Source organism: Podarcis filfolensis, assembly GCF_964270895.1.
Source record: "Podarcis filfolensis genome assembly, chromosome: 2".
NCBI classification, from domain to species: domain Eukaryota; kingdom Metazoa; phylum Chordata; class Lepidosauria; order Squamata; family Lacertidae; genus Podarcis; species Podarcis filfolensis.
The window spans coordinates 42,503,648-42,524,736 of NC_139605.1; the positions used below are offsets into that span (position 1 = coordinate 42,503,648).

General features: G+C 39.2%; 2 protein-coding genes across 17 annotated transcripts in view; one reads left to right on the top strand and one right to left on the bottom strand.

Annotated features, from left to right (window-relative positions):
• The window catches only part of TASOR (transcription activation suppressor), a 78,172-nt gene that overhangs the window by 36,290 nt on the left and 20,793 nt on the right, over window positions 1-21,089 (top strand). For 5 of the 15 annotated variants that reach the window (XR_014545338.1, XR_014545339.1, XR_014545341.1 and 2 more), the window contains 6 exons: window positions 10,438-11,387; window positions 12,221-12,343; window positions 12,576-12,735; window positions 14,211-14,319; window positions 14,845-15,023; window positions 15,112-15,249. Coding sequence is in view for 8 of the 15 variants with exons in the window: in XM_083602904.1 (XP_083459030.1) it covers window positions 10,438-11,387; window positions 12,221-12,343; window positions 12,576-12,735; window positions 14,211-14,319; window positions 14,845-15,023; window positions 15,112-15,249 (1,659 nt within the window). In the remaining 7 variants the exon portion in view is untranslated. Of the gene's footprint in view, window positions 1-10,437; window positions 11,388-12,220; window positions 12,344-12,575; window positions 12,736-14,210; window positions 14,320-14,844; window positions 15,024-15,111; window positions 15,250-15,567; window positions 16,939-21,089 lie in introns of those variants that run through there. The other 10 variants (XM_083602897.1, XM_083602900.1, XM_083602901.1 and 7 more) reach the window with 3 other exon arrangements.
• CCDC66 (coiled-coil domain containing 66) overlaps window positions 19,860-21,089 on the bottom strand; it is a 41,276-nt gene continuing 40,046 nt past the window's right edge. For both annotated transcript variants that reach the window (XM_083602960.1, XM_083602959.1), the window contains exon 19: window positions 19,860-20,210. In XM_083602960.1, the coding sequence (XP_083459086.1) occupies window positions 20,124-20,210 (87 nt within the window). In that variant the 3' untranslated portion in view covers window positions 19,860-20,123. The remainder of the gene's footprint in view (window positions 20,211-21,089) is intronic.

A 21,089-nucleotide genomic window follows, 5' to 3' on the forward strand; every position in this document is an offset into this window, starting at 1 on the left:
CCCGTTCGCATCCAGACCAGAATGCATTCTGTGCGGGTCGCGATTTGCTGCTTCTGCGCATGCGTGTGACGTCATTTTGAGCGTCTGCGCGAGCGGCGAAACCCAGAAGTAATGCGTTCTGTTACTTCTGGGTTGCCGTGGAGCGCAACCCAAAAACGCTCAGCCTGAAGCAACTTCAACCCGAGGTATGACTGTACAGCATACCAGACGGGACATACCATTGATGTTGCCTTTGCCACAAGTGATATGAGGGATGGACTGAGGATAAGGGGAGTGCAGTTTACTTCCTTGTCATGGTCAGACCATTATCTGGTTAAGATTGGATGGACAATGGCAATTCTCCCCTGTAAGGGTGGTGGGCCTATTTAGGTGCCCTCAGAGGTTGATGGAACCTGATGAGTTTCTGCATACTCTGGGAAGTCTTCCAATGGAGAAAGCTGAAGATCCTGTTGAATTCCTGTTCTCATTATGGAAAAGCAAGATAAAATGGGCAGCTGATGCAATCCTATATGGCATTGTGGAGCCTGAGGAGCCTCTTGGTATTTTGAGGAGCTCTGGAATATGAAACAAACTGGGTGTGGATTAGAACAGAAGTGGCATGTCTTGCTTGGAAGCAGGGTGGATTTGATTTGAATCAAATTGATTTAAATCACTAGTCAGTAAGACTTGATTTAAATCATTTTAATTTTTTTACAGAAAGACTCATTCTTGCTGGTATAATCTTAATATTTACAACCAGATGAAGATTTCATTTTTGGAATAATACATTTTCTACATTGACAGATAATTATGAAATTATTGTGAGGTTTAATAAGTTAACTGTTTATATTTGGACAACTTTTCTGCTGTACTTTATTGGAAGGAGAAAATTAATCATTTCCTTAAGAACAATTTAAACAATTTATTTAAGTAAAACAATAACATTAAAGCATATGTGTCCATGTTTGTTAACTCATGTGTTTAAACAATTTTTTTAAAAAAAATAACCTTAGACTGAGTTTTAGCACACATGAAAAACTTAAAACAAATCCTTATTTCGTGATGAATAGCCTTTGGACTATAATATAACTTAAATTGAAAACAATCTTTAGAAAGATTTCCCCCCTAAAAGTCTGATTTAAATTTTAAAAAATCCACCTGAACACCTGTTGGAGCACATAATCGTGCCTATTATGTGGCAGTGCAGGGTGCCAAAAATGGTCACTTCACAGCTTGCATTGCATCCTTTGGTAGCCTGGTGGCGGAGTTATTTCGGATGTCCAGAGACTATTGACACCTTCTGTGGGGGAAGGACCTTGTGGGCATTCAGAGACCTATTTTGACCAACTGCCTACAACTTTGAAGATTGATAAAGTCACTCAATTTAAGAGTGCTCTTGACTTCACCCTTTTTGCTGCTCTAGCTGTGCAGTGCCACTATGAAGGGTGTGTTGTGGAACCAGTTTCTGCTAATGCAATCATCTGATGTAGACAAGGTGCTGGTGATAATATGACCACATGCCCTCTTGACCCCTCTCCCCCCTGGCTTATTAAATCTGACAGAAGGGAGGTGACTGGATGGGTCCAGAGCATGGTTAAAATTTCATTGGATGAGGGGATGGGGCCCACTACCTTGGGAAGAAACAGTGGTGTGGCTGCTCCTAAAGAAACTGACTCTTGACCCATTGCGCTGGAACAATCACCAACCAGTTGCAAATATTCACTTTTGGTGGAAGATGGCAGAGAGGATTGTGGTGGGGCAACTGTAGGCATTCTTAAATGATACAGATTATTTAGATCCATTCAAGTCTTGGTTCAGGCCTGGGTATGGGACTGAGTTGGCTTAGGTCACCCTGATGGAAGATCTTTGCAGAGCATGGACAGGAGAGCAACCTTGCTCCTGCTGCTTGATCTCTCATGTTGTCCTCCTGGACCAGCTCTGAGGAATGGGAGAGTGCTTTTCAGCTCCCTGGCAGTTAAGTTATGGGGTGCTACAGGACACTATTTTATTTCTGATGCTATTTTATATCTATATGGAGCAGCCATTAAGAGTTTTTGGGGTGAGGTGCCGGCAGTATGCAGATGGTATCCAGCTCTATTTCTCCATAACATCTGAATCTGAAGAGGCCACGCAGTCCCTAGGGTGCTTGAATGCAGTGGTGAGATGGATGACAAAAAGCAAGCCTAGCTTGAATCCTAGCAAGCTGTTGGCTTATTGCCAGCTTGGATGGCATCGGCAAGCAAGGACATTGCATGACTCTGGCTTCCAATTTCTGCACAAGTTTGAATCATATCGGCCAGGTCATATTTAGGGCGATGTATAACTGACTGCAATGCCTTTTTGCAGTCGGTGTTTGCATTTTCAAAAGCCAATTTTTTCATCAATTCATTTTGGGCTGTAGTGTTATCAACCTGCCTAGTGACTGATTCTTTCAACCTATCTATAAATTGATGGTAGGGTTCCGAATGTTGTTGCTTAATATTAACAAAGGAGCTCAGTGGTTGCCCTGAGACAGGGACTTTCCGAAAGGCGCATTGCACACAGGTCGCGGTGCGACTGAAATGCAAAGGTGTTAGTGTCGCCTGGGCTGGTATATTATCATACGGACCAGCACCAAAGAGTTGATTGGCTGTATGCTGCGGATCAGCCAGGGCTGCTGCATTATGCTTAAATTCACTTTCAAAAACTACATATTGCGCTGGAGATAAAAGCATGCGCATCAAATCTTTCCAATCTTGGGGTAGCATTGTGTAACCGCTTGCTATCCCCTCCAGCATCCCTATCACATAGGAGGATTTTAAACCAGAATCAGTAATGGCTCTCCTTAGTTCCCTCATAACAGAATAAGGAAGCGCCTCGTACATTACCTGTTGCTGCGCAGTTCCTGGGTTGGTATAGGAGATAGGGAAAGCAGATGGCATTTCCCCAGCCCATTCAGACTCTTCCTCTAAGGACAGGAGCCCTTTCTGCCTAGCTAAAGAAAGCGCGGCGCGCACAGCTCCTGTAGAAGAGCACGCAGGGGCTGGGGCAGGCGAAGGAGGGATGGGGGGGGTGGATGTGGGCTGAGGCGTAGGGAGGGGCTGGCAAGGTTGCAATGGAGGTAAAATCTTGGGGTAAGGTGGGGGATTGTCTGCAACTGACAAAAGAGCAGGTGCCGTCGGAGATGCCTGAGGTCCTAATCTAGCGACGGCGTCTGCACACTTCTGCCAAGTAAGCAGACAATGAATCGGAGCCCTCGGTTCTGCGAAAAGAGTTTTTCCGATCTTTTGCCAAGTTTCTACTTCCAAAGAACCAGCCTCTGGATAAGAAGGGCATTGGCAAGCAATCTCACATAGCAATTGTTCAATTTCTTTTAAAGAAATATGAACACCCGCCACCCGCTGTCTAACGAGATAGAGTAGCTCCTTGGCATGCTCTTTTTGGAATTTAGTCAATTCCCCCCCCATACTCACGAAGTAGCGCGCTGAGACTTTTCCAGTCGAGTGAAGTACAGGGGTTTGGCTGCGTGAGGGATCTGGCACGTCGGGGTCGCCAGATGTTGGGTTGAAATAACGACAGACAGGTAGCGAGTGTCATCTGGGAGGCATCTCTCGAGCAAGTCTCGGGGAGTCCCTTTTATTGAATATTACAGCATTGCCACATATGTGCTTATTGCTGATTGGTTAACACAAGTACAAAGCAAAGATTACATTAATCACCAATGGATTAAGGGGTGGGAAAGGGAACACAGAATTGGACAGGCATGAAAACCTCCTTATTAAACTTTTACTAGTGATTGATATAGCATTCATCCGTAGATGTGGTCAACTACGCATTAAGAACAAGTCAGGTACGAACTCAATGTGAACTGAACATTCTAGGAATGTTTTAGTATTAGGACGGTTTGTGCAGCATTATGTGCAGGAGCGAAACTTAGAAGCAAGACTTTCCCAAACATGTCACAGTCGTGTATAGGATTATTGCATCCAGCATCCCAGCAGCTGGAGGCACTGGATAAGTAGTTCCTATGTCTGAGAAATGGATAAATTGCCTACCCTGAATGGGGTTCTGCTGCCCCTGAAGGAGCAGGTTTGCGGGTGCTTCTAGATTTAGCTCGTTTCATTGGAGGCTCGGGTAGCGTCAACAGCTAGAAGCACATTTTACCAACTGCAGCTGTTGTGATAGCTACAACTGTTGCTGGATGGGGGAAACTTGGCTACAGTGGCTCATGCATAGATTACTGGATTACTACAATACACTACTTGAGGCTTCCCTTGAGTTTGATGCAGAATGCATATAACACATTTGCTCAGGGATCTGCACTGGTTGCTGATTTGTTACCACTGTACTCTAAATAAATACTTTTGTTCAGACAGGTTTCCTGGAAATGTGTGTTTTTAAATTGTTTTAACTTATTGTTGATTTTCGTTTTTAAAAATGTTTTAAATACTTGTTTTCAACTGTTTTTACGAATAATTTTATTGTTTTATTCTCTTTGTAAACCTATTTAAACTTTTTTCATCTAAGCATGGTTTAGTTTTTAGAAATAAAACAAGGAATGTTCTTGCTTGAACGGAGAACAAGTTGACTGTGAAAGCACCCTAGTAAGAGTATTCTAGTAAGTATACTCTTACTAGGAATTACATACAAGAGACGAAAGAGAAGTCAATACAAAACAAGACACAGTGCAGTAGTTTAGATGCTGCCTCTGTATTTGGGAAAATAAAATTGCAAGCATTGCAATGGTAGTAAATAAATGTTTGGTAGTGTTTGGCAATGTTTGGCAATCTTGTGTTCACAAATGGCAGCAATTCGATTTTTAGCTTTGTTGGATTTCATAGAATGAAATGGGATTCAGAGACCTCTAAAATCTAACTTGGCTTTGCAGGCAGACACAAATAATCTCTCACATGCTAAGAAATAAATCTTATTTATTTGTTTATTTGCTTGCTTGCTACTAGTTTGCTGATCAAAGCAGAATACATTAAATACTCTGCTTTTTCCTTTATCCTACCCAAATAGACATGGTGGGTGAAATCCATTCATGGTAGATAAGGGGAAGTGACTGTTGCCGATTTCCCCTTCTTCACAAATCAGTTGCAGATTGTTGGTCAACCTTTCAGAACAAGGTAGAAGGTAGTGTGGGATCAGAAACCCTAGCCTGAGTAATCCATGTTGTTTGCTTTGTAAATCTCTCAAGAGTTGACTCATAATTTTGTGAGTAACTTTTAATAACTGATAACACTTTAAATAGTCTTTATTGAAAAGTCTGTGTTTCACTGGCTGGATCTACAGTGATCTTCTAAACATTATAAAATATAGTGTTCCATCATGTTTAATGGCAGTTTCCCTTTGCCAGTGGCTCACTGCTCTGTACCGCCCTCTGGTGTCACATTTCAATAATGCATTTTAAATGTTATAAATGACGAGAGTAGACCCACCCACTATTGTTAAAATAGAACTGTAAAGATTTGGAGGAAAGCATGTTGAATACTGATCAGATTGTGCATGGTGACTTAGAAGAGCAGGGGCTATTTGTGTTTGTGAAGTAAAAAGTTACAGATATTAACTTATGTAAAAAAGCAAGTCCTAAAATATTTTTTTGAATATAAATATTTTCTTTGGAAGTTGGATTTTAGCACCATGCCAAATTTAAGTCTTTTTACTATCATTTCTTTCTTGTATATTTCTCATGTCGTTAATCACTAGGATGGGTTTGGGGCTAATAAAGGAAATGACTGGATTGTGTGCATACTCCCTTCTCTTTTGCCTTGTGCAAAAAGTGTCAAGGGAGTGGTTAAAACTACCCCTCAGGTTCATTCCTGGTAGGGGATTCAATAAGAAACGCAACTAAGGACTCCAGCAAAACAATACCCTTCATTAACTTTACTGCAGCAAAGGACAGTCCCATAAGTACTAGTCTTTTACATACAGTTTACACCATACTAAGTATGTAACTGGTTCCACGTTGTCCATTCCACGTCAGCCATGACAGGACATCATGTTCTGGTCAAGATGTCCCCTGCAGGTCATCTTACTATAATAGACTAACCTTTGATCAGAACAGTAACATCGAACAAGCAGATTCCACAAACATATTTTACAGCTTCTTCTTGTCTTCTAATATACATAGTCTAATAATAATAATAATAATAATAATAATAATAATAATAATAATAGGTTTCCCCAGCCACTCTGGGCGGCTTCCATAGAAACCAAAAATACACTAAAATATCACAGATTAAAAACTTCCCTGAACAGGGCTGCCTTAAGATGTCTTCTGAATGTCAGGTAGTTATTTATCGCTTTGACATCTGATGGGAGGGCGTTCCACAGGGCAGGCGCCACTACCGAGAAGGCCCTCTGCCTGGTTCCCTGTAGCTTTGCTTCTCGCAATGAGGGAACCGCCAGAAGGCCCTCGGCGCTGGACCTCAGCATCCGGGCAGAACGATGGGGGTGGAGACGCTCCTTCAGGTATACTGGGCCGAGGCCGTTTAGGGCTTTAAAGGTCAACACCAGCACTTTGAATTGTGCTCGGAAACGTACTGGGAGCCAATGTAGGTCTTTCAAGACCGGTGTTATGTGGTCTCGGCGGCCGCCCCCAGTCACCAGTCTAGCTGCCGCATTCTGGATTAGTTGTAGTTTCCGAGTCACCTTCAAAGGTAGCCCCACGTAGAGCGCATTGCAGTAGTCCAAGCGGGAGATAACCAGAGCATGCACCACTCTGGCGAGACAGTCCGCAGGCAGGTAGGATCTTAGCCTGCGTACCAGGTGGAGTTGGTAGACAGCTGCCCTGGACACAGAATTGACCTGCGCCTCCATGGACAGCTGTGAGTCCAAAATGACTCCCAGGCTGCGCACCTGGTCCTTCAGGGGCACAGTTACCCTATTCAGGACCAGGGAGTCCTCCACACCAGCCCGCCCCCTGTCCCCCAAAAACAGTACTTCTGTCTTGTCAGGATTCAACCTCAATCCATTAGCCGCCATCCATCCTCCAACTGCCTCTAGGCACTCACACAGGACCTTCACCGCCTTCACTGGTTCTGATTTGAAAGAGAGGTAGAGCTGGGCCTTTATATGTCATACACATTAACACATTCCAGTTACGGATAAATACATTCCTATGTGTAATGAATTACCTTACTAACATCCTTAATATCTTTTATTGTTATATTAGCCTTATTTATTTTCCATTTCCATGTCTTTCACTATGGTATCTATTATTCTTTGCCAACCTTAATTAATTGCCAACTATGATTACACATGGTTCATATTTAAGAGCTTGGGTCATTGATGTTTGAATACAGGTCAAGCTGACAAGGTAAGTCAGCATCCTTTGGTCAGTACAGTAAACAGACACCAGTTTTCTCTGATACATCAAAAAGACAATATTTTTTGGTCAGTACAGTAAACAGACACCAGTTTTCTCTGATACATCAAAAAGACAATTAATATTTAACAACTAAATCAACAAATAAAGCTTTCCATTATTTCTCTTTCTAAATTAGGCACAAAGTTCAGGCTAGCTGTAATTGTCAGGCCTGCAATACTTTCTTGCATTTTGAAGCCTAAGGTTTTGGGCTGCAGGAGGCAAATCCTCAGTTTCCCTTCACAAAGGGGAAACTTGCCACCTGGGAGGCAGTCCTGCTCTTTCTGTCAAGCAGAGCTCTTCTCAGTCTAATGGCTAAAGGGAGAGAAGGAATTGAAAGCATACAGTTAAAAGGGTTTCCCAATGTTTCACCTGTTGAAACAGTGTATTTAGACAGGAGATTGAAGCTGATTTTTGTCCCACTGCTCTCTTAGGAATTGATGTTTTGTTAACTTGCATGACAGTTACACATAACGCTCCCCAATAATGTTAATGATTTACAAAAGTTTTCCTTCTGTGAAAAACTCACAAGTCAGTGAGAAACTGGCTCAGAGATAAGTGTACTGTATTGTATTGCTTTGGCCACCTCATGAGAAGAGAAGACTCCCTGGAAAAGACCCTGATGTTGGGAAAGATGGAGGGCACAAGGAGAAGGGGACGACAGAGGACGAGATGGTTGGATAGTGTCTTCGAAGCTACAAACATGAGTCTGACCAAACTGCGGGAGGCAGTGGAAGACAGAAGTGCCTGGCGTGCTCTGGTCCATGGGGTCACAAAGAGTCGGACACGACTAAACGACTAAACAACAACAATTGTTTGCTTATCAATTGTTGTGTGAAAAATGATGTGTTTAACACCCCCCCCCATTCCTCCTTTTATGGAATGTCTAGTTGAAGAGGCTTTTGAGTGTTTCATTTGCATTCTGCAAATTTGTTCGAAAGTTTCTAGTGCAGTATATATATTCTATATAATAAAGTCCATCCCGTGCCTTTCTATACTGTACAATATTTATTACATTGAATTCCCATATAATTTTTACCTATTTGGTGCTTAATGTATTTTAACCAGTATTGTCAATCTAACCTATTGACAAAGGTCTGCATTCCTCACATTAAGCAATGTAGGAAGCAAACCTTGTTATTATTATTTTTTAAATAACAGAACAACTGTTAACTGTGTGGATATTGACATTGCGAGAAGTTAGGGTGTCCAGAACTTGCTTGGTTGCATTCAGTTGGTTGTAGCAACTGTTAACATGTTGTAGCGAATGGAATAGGTCGCACTGTGTCCTTGGTTGTGGGGCGCATGTGTATAGTGCCCATGATTGCTTCTTTTTTTTTTTTAAATGAATATTTATTAAATTTTCCAATTTTAAATAAAGACAAAACGAAAAAGAAAAAGAAAAAAAATTAAAAACAATTCAATATCAATAACAATTTTCAATCACATATTTCTTTGACTTCCTCATATCTCCCCTTCTTGTTCTCTAGTTCAATTTGTTAGTTCAGCAAATCCTAATCTCTTAACATTCCTTTTAAAATATCACCTTATTTTCCACTCAACTTTTTTAAATTTAGTAACAAAAACAATTATAATCCCCATTATCTTTATCATAACATCTGGAGACCACCAAAGTTCAAACCAACATCTTTTCAAAGTTCATTAGTTTTATAATATTTCTGTAGGTATTCCTTAAATTTCTTCCAATCTTCTTCTGCTGACTTTTCTCCCTGGTCGCGGATTCTGCCGGTCATTTCTGCTAATCCCATACAGTCAATCAACTTCATCTGCCATTCTTCCAGAGTGGGTAAATCTTGAGTCTTCCAGTGCTTTGCTATAAGTATTCTTGCTGCCGTTGTAGCATACATAAAAAAGATTCTATCCTTCTTTGGCACCAAATGGCCGACTATACCCAAGAGAAAAGCCTCTGGTTTTTTCAGGAAAGTATACTTGAATATCTTTTTCATTTCATTATAGATCATTTCCCAAAAGGCCTTAATCTTTGGGCACGTCCACCATAGGTGAAAAAATGTACCTTCCACTTCCTTACATTTCCAGCATTTATTATCGGGCAAATGATATATTTTTGCAAGCTTGACTGGGGTTATGTACCACCTGTATATCATTTTCATAATATTCTCTCTTAAGGCATTACATGCCGTGAATTTCATGTCTGTGGTCCATAACTGTTCCCAATCAGCAAACATAATGTTATGCCCAAGATCTTGTGCCCATTTAATCATTCTTGTGCCCATTCTCTGAGTTGCAAATATGTATATGGGTCCAAAAAGATTGGAGACTTGCTTTGCTCCAGTATTACTGCTTCACTTCTGTTGCAGGAACAGATGCTTCGCTAGTGCCTGGTGTGACTGAATAAGGGCACCAGCTGTGTCCTTAGATCAGTTTGAGGACTCTTAAGTCTAAGTGAGCTGCTGTTCTGGCCTAAGAGGGCATAGGACTACAGTGGTGCCTCGCAAGACAAAATTAATCCGTTCCGCGAGTCTCTTCGTCTTGCAGTTTTTTCGTCTTGTGAAGCACGGCTATTAGCGGCTTAGCGGCTTTAAGAAAAAGGAAACAAACTCGCAAGAACTCGCAAGACGTTTCGTCTTGCGAAGCAAGCCCATAGGGAAATTCGTCTTGCGGAACGACTCAAAAAACGGAAAACTCTTTTCGTCTTGCGCGTTTTTCGTCTTGCGAGGCATTCGTCTTGCGAGGTACCACTGTAGATGTTAAAATTGTGGGAAAGGATGTGCGTAGCCTCAGGAATTTTAATACAGTGGAACCTTAGTTTTCGAGTGTCTCGGAAGCCGAACGGAAGTGAATGCTTCCGTTTTGAATGCACCTTAGAGGTTGAATGACTTCTGAGGCGCGTTTCTCCATTTTCTGAATGGAATTTGCTGACCGCCCATTGCGCCTCAGTTTTCGAACGTTTCGGGAGTCGAATGGTCTTCTGGAACGGATTAAATTCGACAACCGAGGTACCACTGTACTGAATTTATTCTTGGTATTTTATCAATAAAATGCAGTTTGACCGAATTCATTGCTGTTGATGGCATAGATATTTACTCTTACTGCTTCATGAATAATAAGTAATGACTCTTCCTATATAGGCTTGAAATCTCGAGAAGAATTACTGGCTTGTCCACGACCAAAGGATGCTTCTGAAGATGACCCCCGTATAAAAAAAAGAAAAAGTTCTGATCATCAGTTTGAATACTCTGCATTTACAGACACAAAGACGGGAAGAATAGAAGAGGGAGTACATACAGGTGAAGAGAATTTTGAAGATCGGTGTGAACTTGAGCCAGAACACTTTTTGCCAAATAAGCACTCCATAACTGGAATAATAGAAACAGCAATATTGGAAGAATACAATCTCTTTACCAAAAAGATTCAGAAGATTTTGAAGCAGAAGAATATCATGTATGTCAGTGCAATACCCAGACCTGTCCTTTCAGCCCAGGAGAAGGTAATAAGACTTTCTGAATATATATGCTTACAGGCATCAGATATTGCTGTCCAGGAATACATAGAGAACCTGAGTGAACAGCTCAGCAATGTTGTTGCATCGTCATCTTCGTATGCTATCCACAGTGCCCCGTTTACTAGAAGTCCTGGACGAGTAAGCGATTCAGTTACTGACACTGGATTACATTTGCCACCAGAAGAGCCAGTAGCTCTTCCAAGTGGTTTTGACATGGAGCGGTTTCCAGAACCACCATGTAACAAATTGGAGGAAGATTCAAGCATTAATGAGCAGAATCATTTAGTGTTCTTGGACACAGGAAAAAAACAGAGTTCTGGGAGCACCAACATAGAAGTGAAGTCGCCAGCTAATCCAAATGTGTCTACTGCTGACCCTGGGCACCATCCGGATAAGATTCCAACATCTACAGATAACCTTGCAACCCCGCCTGACATCAGTGCTATGATAAACCAGATACCATTTGAGGACGGCTTTTTCAAACGCATCTTCAAAATTATTAAAGATGTCCAAAAAAATGTTGTGAAATTCTACATTCATGAAAAACAAGAGAATGCACTTTGTAAAGAAATAAAAGTATGTATATTTCCCATATGTTTCTTTATCATTATATTTTAGGAGATAACATTTATGCTTTCTTCATCTTGTAACCACATTGGGATTATACTCAAGGGGCCATATAAAACTATAGTGATTTTTTTAAAATACTCAAGCCAATATTATTTCATATGAGCATAGCAGCAGCATAGATAATAGGGTTGGGTCCAGGCTGTCATTCTCATAGGAGACCTGTTGAAATGAATGTTAGACTGTCTTAAATCCCATTAATTTCAACAGGTATAGTCTAAGTGTGACTTAATCTGGATCAGGGCCGTCTAATACATGACCCTTAAGGCCTTTTTTTGTGGCCCTTGGCAACTCTTGTGCTGCCTTCCCAAAGCCGGGTAAGTGAGGACCTGGGATTTGGAAAGGAGGCTTCTGACAATGTCCTAGAGTCCTCCCATCTCCTCCCCCAAAGTCTGGTTAGCAATTTCCCAGCTTGGGGATGGAGGTGGGAGGGCTCTAGGACCATGCCAGAAGGTAGCGGCGGGGGGTGGGGGCAGCAAAACCAAAGTAATGAACATTTGTAGTTAAAACAGCTGATAAATGGTTTCCTTTTTATACAGATTTAAGGCATGGTACATTTTTCTTGACTCTTCCTGTGCAAAGAATGGTGCAAGTCTGGAAAATGCTTGTTGATTATATAATGATTAATATAACAATTAAATTCTGTATATAACAAGCATGCCATTTTAGTAAAGTCTTGTACCTACCTGTTTAGCAGTACGTTTCTTAGTTACTAATTGTATTGTTCACTGGAGGTTTTAAATGAAATGTGTTGGTTTAACACCTGTGCTTGCTGGTTTTAGGCATATCTTACTAAATTAGGTAATACAGAGTGCCATCCTGAGCAATTCTTGAGAGGGAGAACCGATGTGGATAAATTGCTTATAATCATTCAAAATGAAGATATTCACAGTATAATTCATAAGGTATGTAAAATTCACAATCGGTAATTTTGGTGGTGTTCGATAATTCATTGTTGCTCTGGGCACATCCAAATGCCTTAACTAGTGATAATTAATTCATTTATTGGCATGCATATGCTACAATGATACAATATAGTCACAAAAGCAGGGAAGAGCAGTAGCCAACATATATTGTGTCTTAATTTAATCTCATTATACTGTTATATTATTCTAACCACATACCTTCTTTGAATAGATACCGTGTTTAGTAGCTTTGAAGAGGCTTCCATGTGTCGATTTTGCTGGTGTTGACAGTTTGGATGATTTGAAAAATCATACTTCCAATGATTTATTTGTTTCTGGTGGCATCCTTGTCTCTGATGAATCTGTTCTCAATCCAGAGTCTGTCACAGTTGGTAAGATATATTTTTTAATGTTGTCAGTGGCAGGGTTTGAAAAATATTTTCATATTCCTAATTTACTGATGTGATTTCTAGGTGCCTGAGTAGCAAAGCACCAGTTTGAGATTCCTTTTAAAAATTTAAACCGTCATTAGCTTTTATTATTATTATTATTACAAAATATTGCTGTGGAATTGTGTTTAGGGTAGGATTTCTTACGTTGCTAAAAAAATGTTAGTGGTGAAAGCCTTGCTCAGCTACATATATAGCGTGACGTTCAAAGTCACCTGCTTGCATAATTAGTCTTCTTCTCTTCCTCCCCTGTGAGGCCCCAAAATCTGCTCTAGAGGGGTGTTGTTTCCTCTGTTGGATTATGATGAGGTAAAGGGAAGCCTTTCCTCTCTTCCCAAATGGAAATCCATTGTGCAATCAGGTGGACATCATTGGATATCATTTAGAAGCTGTGATAACTGCCTCAAATCCTAAGTGCTGTACAGAAGTAAAATCAAAACAATCCCTTACGGGCATGCATGTTGCTTGGTTTAACCATACTGTAGTGTGATATCTATATTAGTGCTAACTGTTATTACCATTGCTGAATTCTCACATCTTGGTTAGTTTTAATTGTGGTTACCACCGATGCCAATATAAGACTACACTATGGCTAAAGCAAAGCACTGTGGTGTGGGTGGGTGGGTGTGCTGGAGTTTTTGAGTTTTAATCTTTTGTATTTTATCTTATGGTACACTGCTTTGATAGCTTCTCTCTGCAAAGGCAGTTTATAAATTCTGTAAAATAAATAAGAGGGCCGTTAGTGAATCCACAGTACTCTCCCAAGGATCAAATGGGTACCATTAAGCTCAATTTTTAATTTCTAAAATGAGAAATGTTTGTACTGCAGTTGTAGAATGTTTGTAAGTTTTTTTAAACAATGCATTGTTTTATTAAAATATTGGGGTTTTTGAAAGTAATTACTGCATGGAAATATAAAAATTCTCTTAATAATCAAAATTTTAGTAATCAAAATACAGATATGACTAAGTGAACCAAGCCAAGTAACTGCAGATGCAGCAATAAAATTTTGTTTCTGATGATATCCAGCATGCTCCTGAAATTTTTTGGTGAAACAAACTTGCCAGAAAGTTCAACTCTGACATAGCTTAAAAGTAGAAAGATTAAATAGAAAGAAAACTAAGTTTAAATTTAATTACAGAATGTAAGAATACTAGAAGAACCGTCCTGAATGAGACCAAAAATCTGTTTAGCCCAGAATACCATTTACCACAGTGGCCATCCAGATGCTTCTTGGAAGCCTACAAGTTGTGCATGAAGACCATAACCTTCTTCCACTGTTGTTCCCCAGCAACCAGTATTTGGCCATCATGATTAGTAGCCATTGATGAGACTTACCCTGTTTGCTTCTGTCTAATCCCCTTTTGAAGCTAAGTTTGTTGCCATCACCATGTTTTATTTTCTGTTTTCAAAACTAGATAAACTTAACAGTTTTTTAAAGTTCCTTGAAGTGTTGAGTACTCCACATGGGAAGTGGCAATGGAAAGTTCACTGTAAAATACAGAAAAAATTGAAGGAACTTGGCAGGTAAGTATTATTTCTTACGTCTTCAGATATTTAAAATATTTTAAGATAACATAATACTTGCATTTAACTACTTTTCAAAATATCTCTACTTAAATACTTCCATAGTCTTTTTCTGTCAGTCACCTTTGCAGTGCATCTATTTTCTGTGCCTATTTCAGAAACTATCCCCCACCCACCCATTTCCACTTTTGGGTTGTACAGTTTTTCATATTTCAACTCTTCTTGAAATATCAGGGTGGGGAAACTTTGGCCCTCCATATATTGCTGAATTACAGTACTCCAACCAGCACTGCCAGTAGCCAAGGATGATGGGAGTTGGAGTTGAGTAACATCTGGAGAGCCAGAGGTTTCCCATACCTACTGTATATTAAGCTGATTCCTTCTCCATTTTTAAATCATCAAAAGGTTTATGTTCAAAAAAGCTTTTCTTGCACTAGTATAGATTCACTGTCTCCTTCCCTTACCTGCCAGTCCAAGTCTATGCTTTCATGTTTTAAAGAAGTTTCATTGCTCTTTTTTCTCCAGAACAAATAGAAATGCCACAAGCTTGCTGACACTCTTGAATACCTATCAAGAGAAACACTTGGTTGAGATTCTGTCATACCATAGTTGTGATTCTCAAACTCGAAATCCTCCAGACCTGGATTGTCTTATAAGACTTCAAGCTCAAAATGCACGGCAGAGGCACATTGTCTTCCTGACAGGTAGAAAACCACTATTGAGCATGTCCTTTAAAAAAAAAAAATACATAAATTAGTATATGTTGAAACACGTTTGCTTTTTTATTTTTAGAAAAGAATGTGTTAACATTTGCAACGTACGCTGAAAATGGAATAGTGGTTACTACAGTAGATCGCTTCATGCACAACTTTAAAAGTCTCGTTGGACACCATAACTCCCATTCCCCCATTGATCATGAAAGACAATCAGGTAATAATCATTAATTTTGCTCAAATATTGATAGCTAGAAATAGAGGGAATTTTAGTATGCTTTTACTGAAGGTCCAAAAAGTATGGGAAAAAACAAAGTTCAAATCACAGTTTAAACATTAGAAAGAAAAATGTGCTGTGTGGCATCTTAAAGTTTAGAATTGTTCTAATGGGGTATCCAAGAAGTTCCCATGAAATGTAGAAGGGTTATGATAAAACTAGTGGAGATGAGGTTTGGAAAAGTAGCAGTCAGTAAGGGTGTCAGTAATTGTGTTGGGCAATTCTCGTATCACATACTGACCTACTGTATAACTTTAGATGCTGTTTTGACATTAAATCCTTTGGAGCTGGAAGTTGGGGTTTCCCAACAGTAAGCATGAACACATTTCGTGGAAGCTTTTAGCATCGGACTATCCGGACGTTCACCCAGAGGGTTAAATGTGTGTTGAGTATGTGACAAAAATGCCAGAAGACCCATCCCCTAAGTGATATGCGACTTTCAGACCTGAAGCCTAACACTGTGTGAGTAGTGCGTAGTATTTTAAAACACGTTTTTTATTTCAATAGAGTAGGATTTTTCTCTTCTTAATGTAGTTCTTGTAGAAAACGATGAAAAGGATGAGGAGGACATGTCTTTGGATTCAGGGGATGAAGCATCACAAATAGAAGTTTGCAATGATGCCTCAAAGTATGATTCCCACTTGGAAGCTTGTCAGATAGAGACCAAAGGATCTCATGGAACAGATTCTAAGCAAAACTCTCAAACTGTTATGTTGCTGCCTGCTGAAGGACAAGGTCTTCTGACAGAAAAGACTTCTAAAATTGACATGCAAGACATACAACCAGTTACTCCAGTTTCTACAACATGCTCTATTGAAGGAGAGAGAAGCAGTTCAGTCCAACAAGTTCCTTTCAGTTACTTTCAGAGTTATAACAGACAGTTAAGTGTGCCCCATCAGTTCAGTCATTTTAACGTTCTCACTCATCAGACATTTCTGGGAGCAGCATATCCCATGCCTACAAGCCAGATCCGAGAAGGTGGGGACTACTTTCTGACTGCCTACAGCCAAAACATGGATATGGACCAGACTTCATCTCCCAATAATTGGGACGTCAGTTATGATTCTTCCCGGCTGTATTCCAAACAGAATTAAGCAAAGCTGAAATGTTTTTATACGTTGTTGTGGACTTTTCTGTTTTAAAAAGTGAATTAACAGTTTCTATTCTCTGAACTAAACATTTCCTGTCTCTGATCCCAATTGTTTTCCTGTCTTATTTAAATCATGATGACCTGTACCAGGTGAAGCACCTGAAGTTTGAAATAAATATATATTTTTTAACATTTAATGTACGTGAATTAACTTGTTTGTTGACAATTTAAGTTCGTACGTTTTGTATTTTATGTGTAATTGAGACTTCAGCTTGAAGTCTGTTTTAATGTAAACTTAATGTTTGCCTGAAGCATATGTGAAGGCTTCATTTTTAAAGCAAAGTGTAACAGTATATTCAAACCTCTTTTTCTTTATCAAAGCTGTTGTGTACATATTTTGACAGTTTTGTACAAATTCTTTATACAGCTATTAAGGCAGTTCTAGTTACTTTACAAATATCCTCGGTTGTTGGTTACAGACCTCTGAACAACCAATGGGTGCAGTTCATTTTGAAAATAAAATAATCATCCATGAGAAACTTAGTATCAAGTTGCATTTTGTCTTGCCGTCTGTTTCCAGGAAATAGATGCAGCAAAAGGTGTATTCTCATTTGGGCGATCTTCCTCTATCAAGTCTATAGTAATCTGAAAGGTATGACATATATTAGATTTGCTATTTGAAGCCCAAAGCTCATTTCCCCCCTTACCAGTATTTAAAGTAATCTCAGTTGCAGGTAAGTACTGTAGTGACTGTAGGTTTAGGAGCGTGCTGGAATAAATGGTTTTAAGAATATGTTCTGCATGGAGTTGCAGCCTTTATGGTGTAATCTTTTTGTGTAGTTTGCCTCGATATGTGATCCTGTGCCTCTGAATTTACAATGAGATTTTGCCTAAGGTTCCAAGGCTGTGAGATGTAGTTACAGGCATCATAAGATGCTGTATATAAGAACTTCGCACTCTATGTGGTATATGAAAGTGACTCTTCCCCCTCAGATGTGTGACATCTGCAACATATTGTGATGCTTATAATGCAATATAGTACCGTTAGCGTGCATAATATTTTAGCAGACAATTCATGTTTTGAATTATATGCTACGTTAGCTACCATAAAATGTCACCTGAAGTGGTGTTCAACAAAAACAAAAAGAATCTAAACAACTGAAAGCAAAGTAAGCTATATATTTACTTGAATGGAATGCTGGAATAGTAGCAGATTTTATAATTTCAAATTAGTAGTTAAGATAAAAAACCTTGGAGACATATTTATATGTTGGATGGAGCAAAGCAAACATTACTGGCTAAATCTTAGATTTGGACGCAAGGGTGGAAGATTCAAGTGGAGTGGCCTGAAAGATAGTGGGAAAAGTGAAACATTTGACATCTTATGTTTAAACTGGTATTTAGGAAGATGTTTATAGCTGAGGATCCATAGTATGTTAAGAGAGATAGTGGGTAGCAGCTGAATTTTGCTGTAGTTATGGCAGAGTGACTAGAGGGGTGTAGGAGCGAAAGGGAAGAAGAGATGAGCAGAGCATAAAGAATTTGGGTATGTTTTGGAGAAATCTTCACAGTAGAGCAGAACTCTGAGATGAAATAATGAGTGTGTCTATTCAGGTATTGATTTTTATATTTTATGGGATCACTAAACAGGCATATGAATAATCACTTGTAGAAATAAGAATATTTTGCATCGGTTTGGCAGGAAAGCTTTATAAGCATTAGAAAACTACTGTGTACTAATGGTTAAGGAGCTGATGGAAACACTTTAAATCCATGCTTCTATGAAGCTCTCACAAGTGAACTCATTGCTGTCTCAGCCTAGCTTCCCTCGTAGAGTCGCTGTGATATTTTGTACATTGGCGCGTTTTATTATTTAATATATTTACTGGCCTGAGTGAGGTGAGGAATAATCATGTATGCTACCTTGCATTCTTTGGAGAAAAGAGGGATATAAATGTTTCTCTAGTGGGCCCCAAATGACTGTGATAGGTATGCAAAGGCAGGCAGGTTGGAAAAATTGTTTTATGTTAACAACTTTGGAATGTGTGCACGATTTTGCAGAAAAAAATACTTGAATTTCCAATGGCAATGATGGAGAGCAGAGGTAGCTAATGCAGTGCTCTCCAGATGTTGCTGGACTACAACTTCCAGTATCACTAACCATTAGCTATGCCGGCTGAGAATGATGGGAGTTATAGTCAAACAGCCTCTGGAGGGGACCATTTTGGCTACCCCCAATGTAGAGAAAATGAGGCTTACGAGTCCCTTTGATGGTAGCAGCTCTTGTTTTGCAGTAGCTCGATGTTGAAGGGACTTCTTGTCAGCTTTTCTTGCTCTTTCATTTGGTTTGGTTGTATCTGGTAATGAGTAGTATATGCCTTTAGTGTATTCAGTAGAAAGTTGGTATTGTCTTTGCATTTAGCTATGAGCACAACTTGGTCCTAAATGTTATAGGAACATTGGCAAGCAAATGTAGTGAAAGTAACTTTTCCAAAAATCAAACCTTGATGGCTACCACCTCTTAGTAATTATTAAGTGAAATTCCCAAAAGCCTGCTTTGTTGGCAGACTTTGAAACTGATCTAGTCTCATTTGGGCAAATTTCAGAACATCTTGGATCCTGTATGCTACATAACCACATGCCACTTTACTGATCTCCAGTAACTTGCTCACTCCCAACACCATCCCTTCTGCTATTTATTCACTAAATAAAAACAAGTCATTTAAAAGCAACTTTTTATATACAAATATTCGTTTAGCTCAGATTGGCATGCATATCTGTACACTACAGGTGACACAACTTACCCAGGGATTACATTCTGGGGATAGCACATAAAGCCAAAATTGTGTAAAGTCAAAACACATTGGGTGCAGCGGCAGGTGGGATTTTCAGAGCTACCCCTTCCCACAATGCCCATCCCCTTCTTGTCCTCTTTTATTTTTATTTTTTAAATTTTGGTAAGTGTGTAAAGCTGAATGTGCACAAGTTAAATGTGTGTGAGTTGCGAGTTGCCTGTATTTGCATTTTTGGGTGCAGGTGCAAATTTATTTATTTATTGGTATGAGATCATTTTGCATGGTGTGCTTCAATACAAAAAATGAAATGAACCATGGCTCAAATTAATTCTGGAACTTCAGAATCACAATGAGCATTCCTTAAATATAGTCACTGTTAATGTGCAAAAGTAGAACACAATTTAGTTTTTCTATAATGTACACCTTTATAGTAGCTGTTTTTATTTGTGGTATAATAGTCTGCTTTATTTAACTGTGATCACTTCTAGACACAAGGCCTGTAGTTAGCGGCTGTGTGTTTTAATCTTTGAGGTGCTTTTGCTAACTAACAGGGATCTGTTTTCACCCAAAATTATTTTAAAATTTGATTTCACTTATCACCCAGCAATATTACAAAACCATCACTTAAACACAAAAGAGAAAACAAAATGCAACATGCACAGCCATGGCATTCAAATGCCTAATAATTTATTCCTCTTACTAAGTGGACACACAAAATTTAAATTAGCTACACAAATATTCCATGTAAACAAAAGCACATGCTACAGTATTGTTTCCTGCTACATACATCTTTCTTCCAAAATGTATAATCACTTATTCAAGCATCTTCACATGAACAAAAGTTCACATTTTACCAATATGTTCATAATTACAGTAGTAAGTATAAAGTGCCAACACAATAAAAATTCATTTCTCGAACTTCAGATTCTTTAAAATGGTGAAATAAAATTATCCTCTTGGCTTATGATGTTTGGAATAAAACATGTCTCCAATTCTTTCTGCTTCTGGAGGAGGCCCTGAAATGACAAAGTGAGCTTTTTATAGACATTGTCTTTAGTTCTATAGAGCAGCAACTGACACAGAGCAGTAGATAAAGAAACAACAAGGTCTAATGGAAGTTGTAATCATGCCTGTATTGAGCTAATTGTGCTATTGCCTTTTTACTTACCACTTTACTGTGTTTCCTGCTTCAGATTTTAAAAATTATTCAAAGTGAAGGGGAAAGCACTATCTACTGCTGAAACCTCTGAAATGTTGAGATTCCATTGATGGAAATCAAATTTCTACATAAAGATTTAGTGTAGTAAAACTATTTGTTTGAGGGGAGACTTGGTAATATAATCCCACCTTGAGCAGATATATATGTTCAACAGAAAAAGTGTTCATGCACAGTTATAGTCATTTTTGTTGTGTCCTTGTTTAAGATGGGTAGCTAACAAACAGGATGCAATAGAAATACTCCTTTTATGATTCAAATAAAAAGGAGGAAATCACTTATCCCAAGCCAAGGAAGCTGGTTGTATAAAGTTGAAATATTAAGTTTTATATTCAGTATGATCTACCACACCATTACAGCTAAAAGAGCTACAGTGTGATAGTGGATGGGAGATCATTGAACATATTTTCCTTGTTCTATGAATTTAAATGAAAGTACGACTGGACTTTCAACGATCCCTTTACCTTTACCTTTACTGTGCTATACTTCAGCTGCTTCTGATACAGCTAAAATAGACCCAGCTTGATGTTCATTTTTACAGATAAGGAACAAGTTGAGTTGGATCAAAGAACTGTCATGAGAAAGAAGAGGGTATGTGTACAAGAGTTAATGTAATAAGAAGACACTTATGGATCTGATCTAGTCTACCATTATGCTTGCCACATGCCAATGGAAAGCC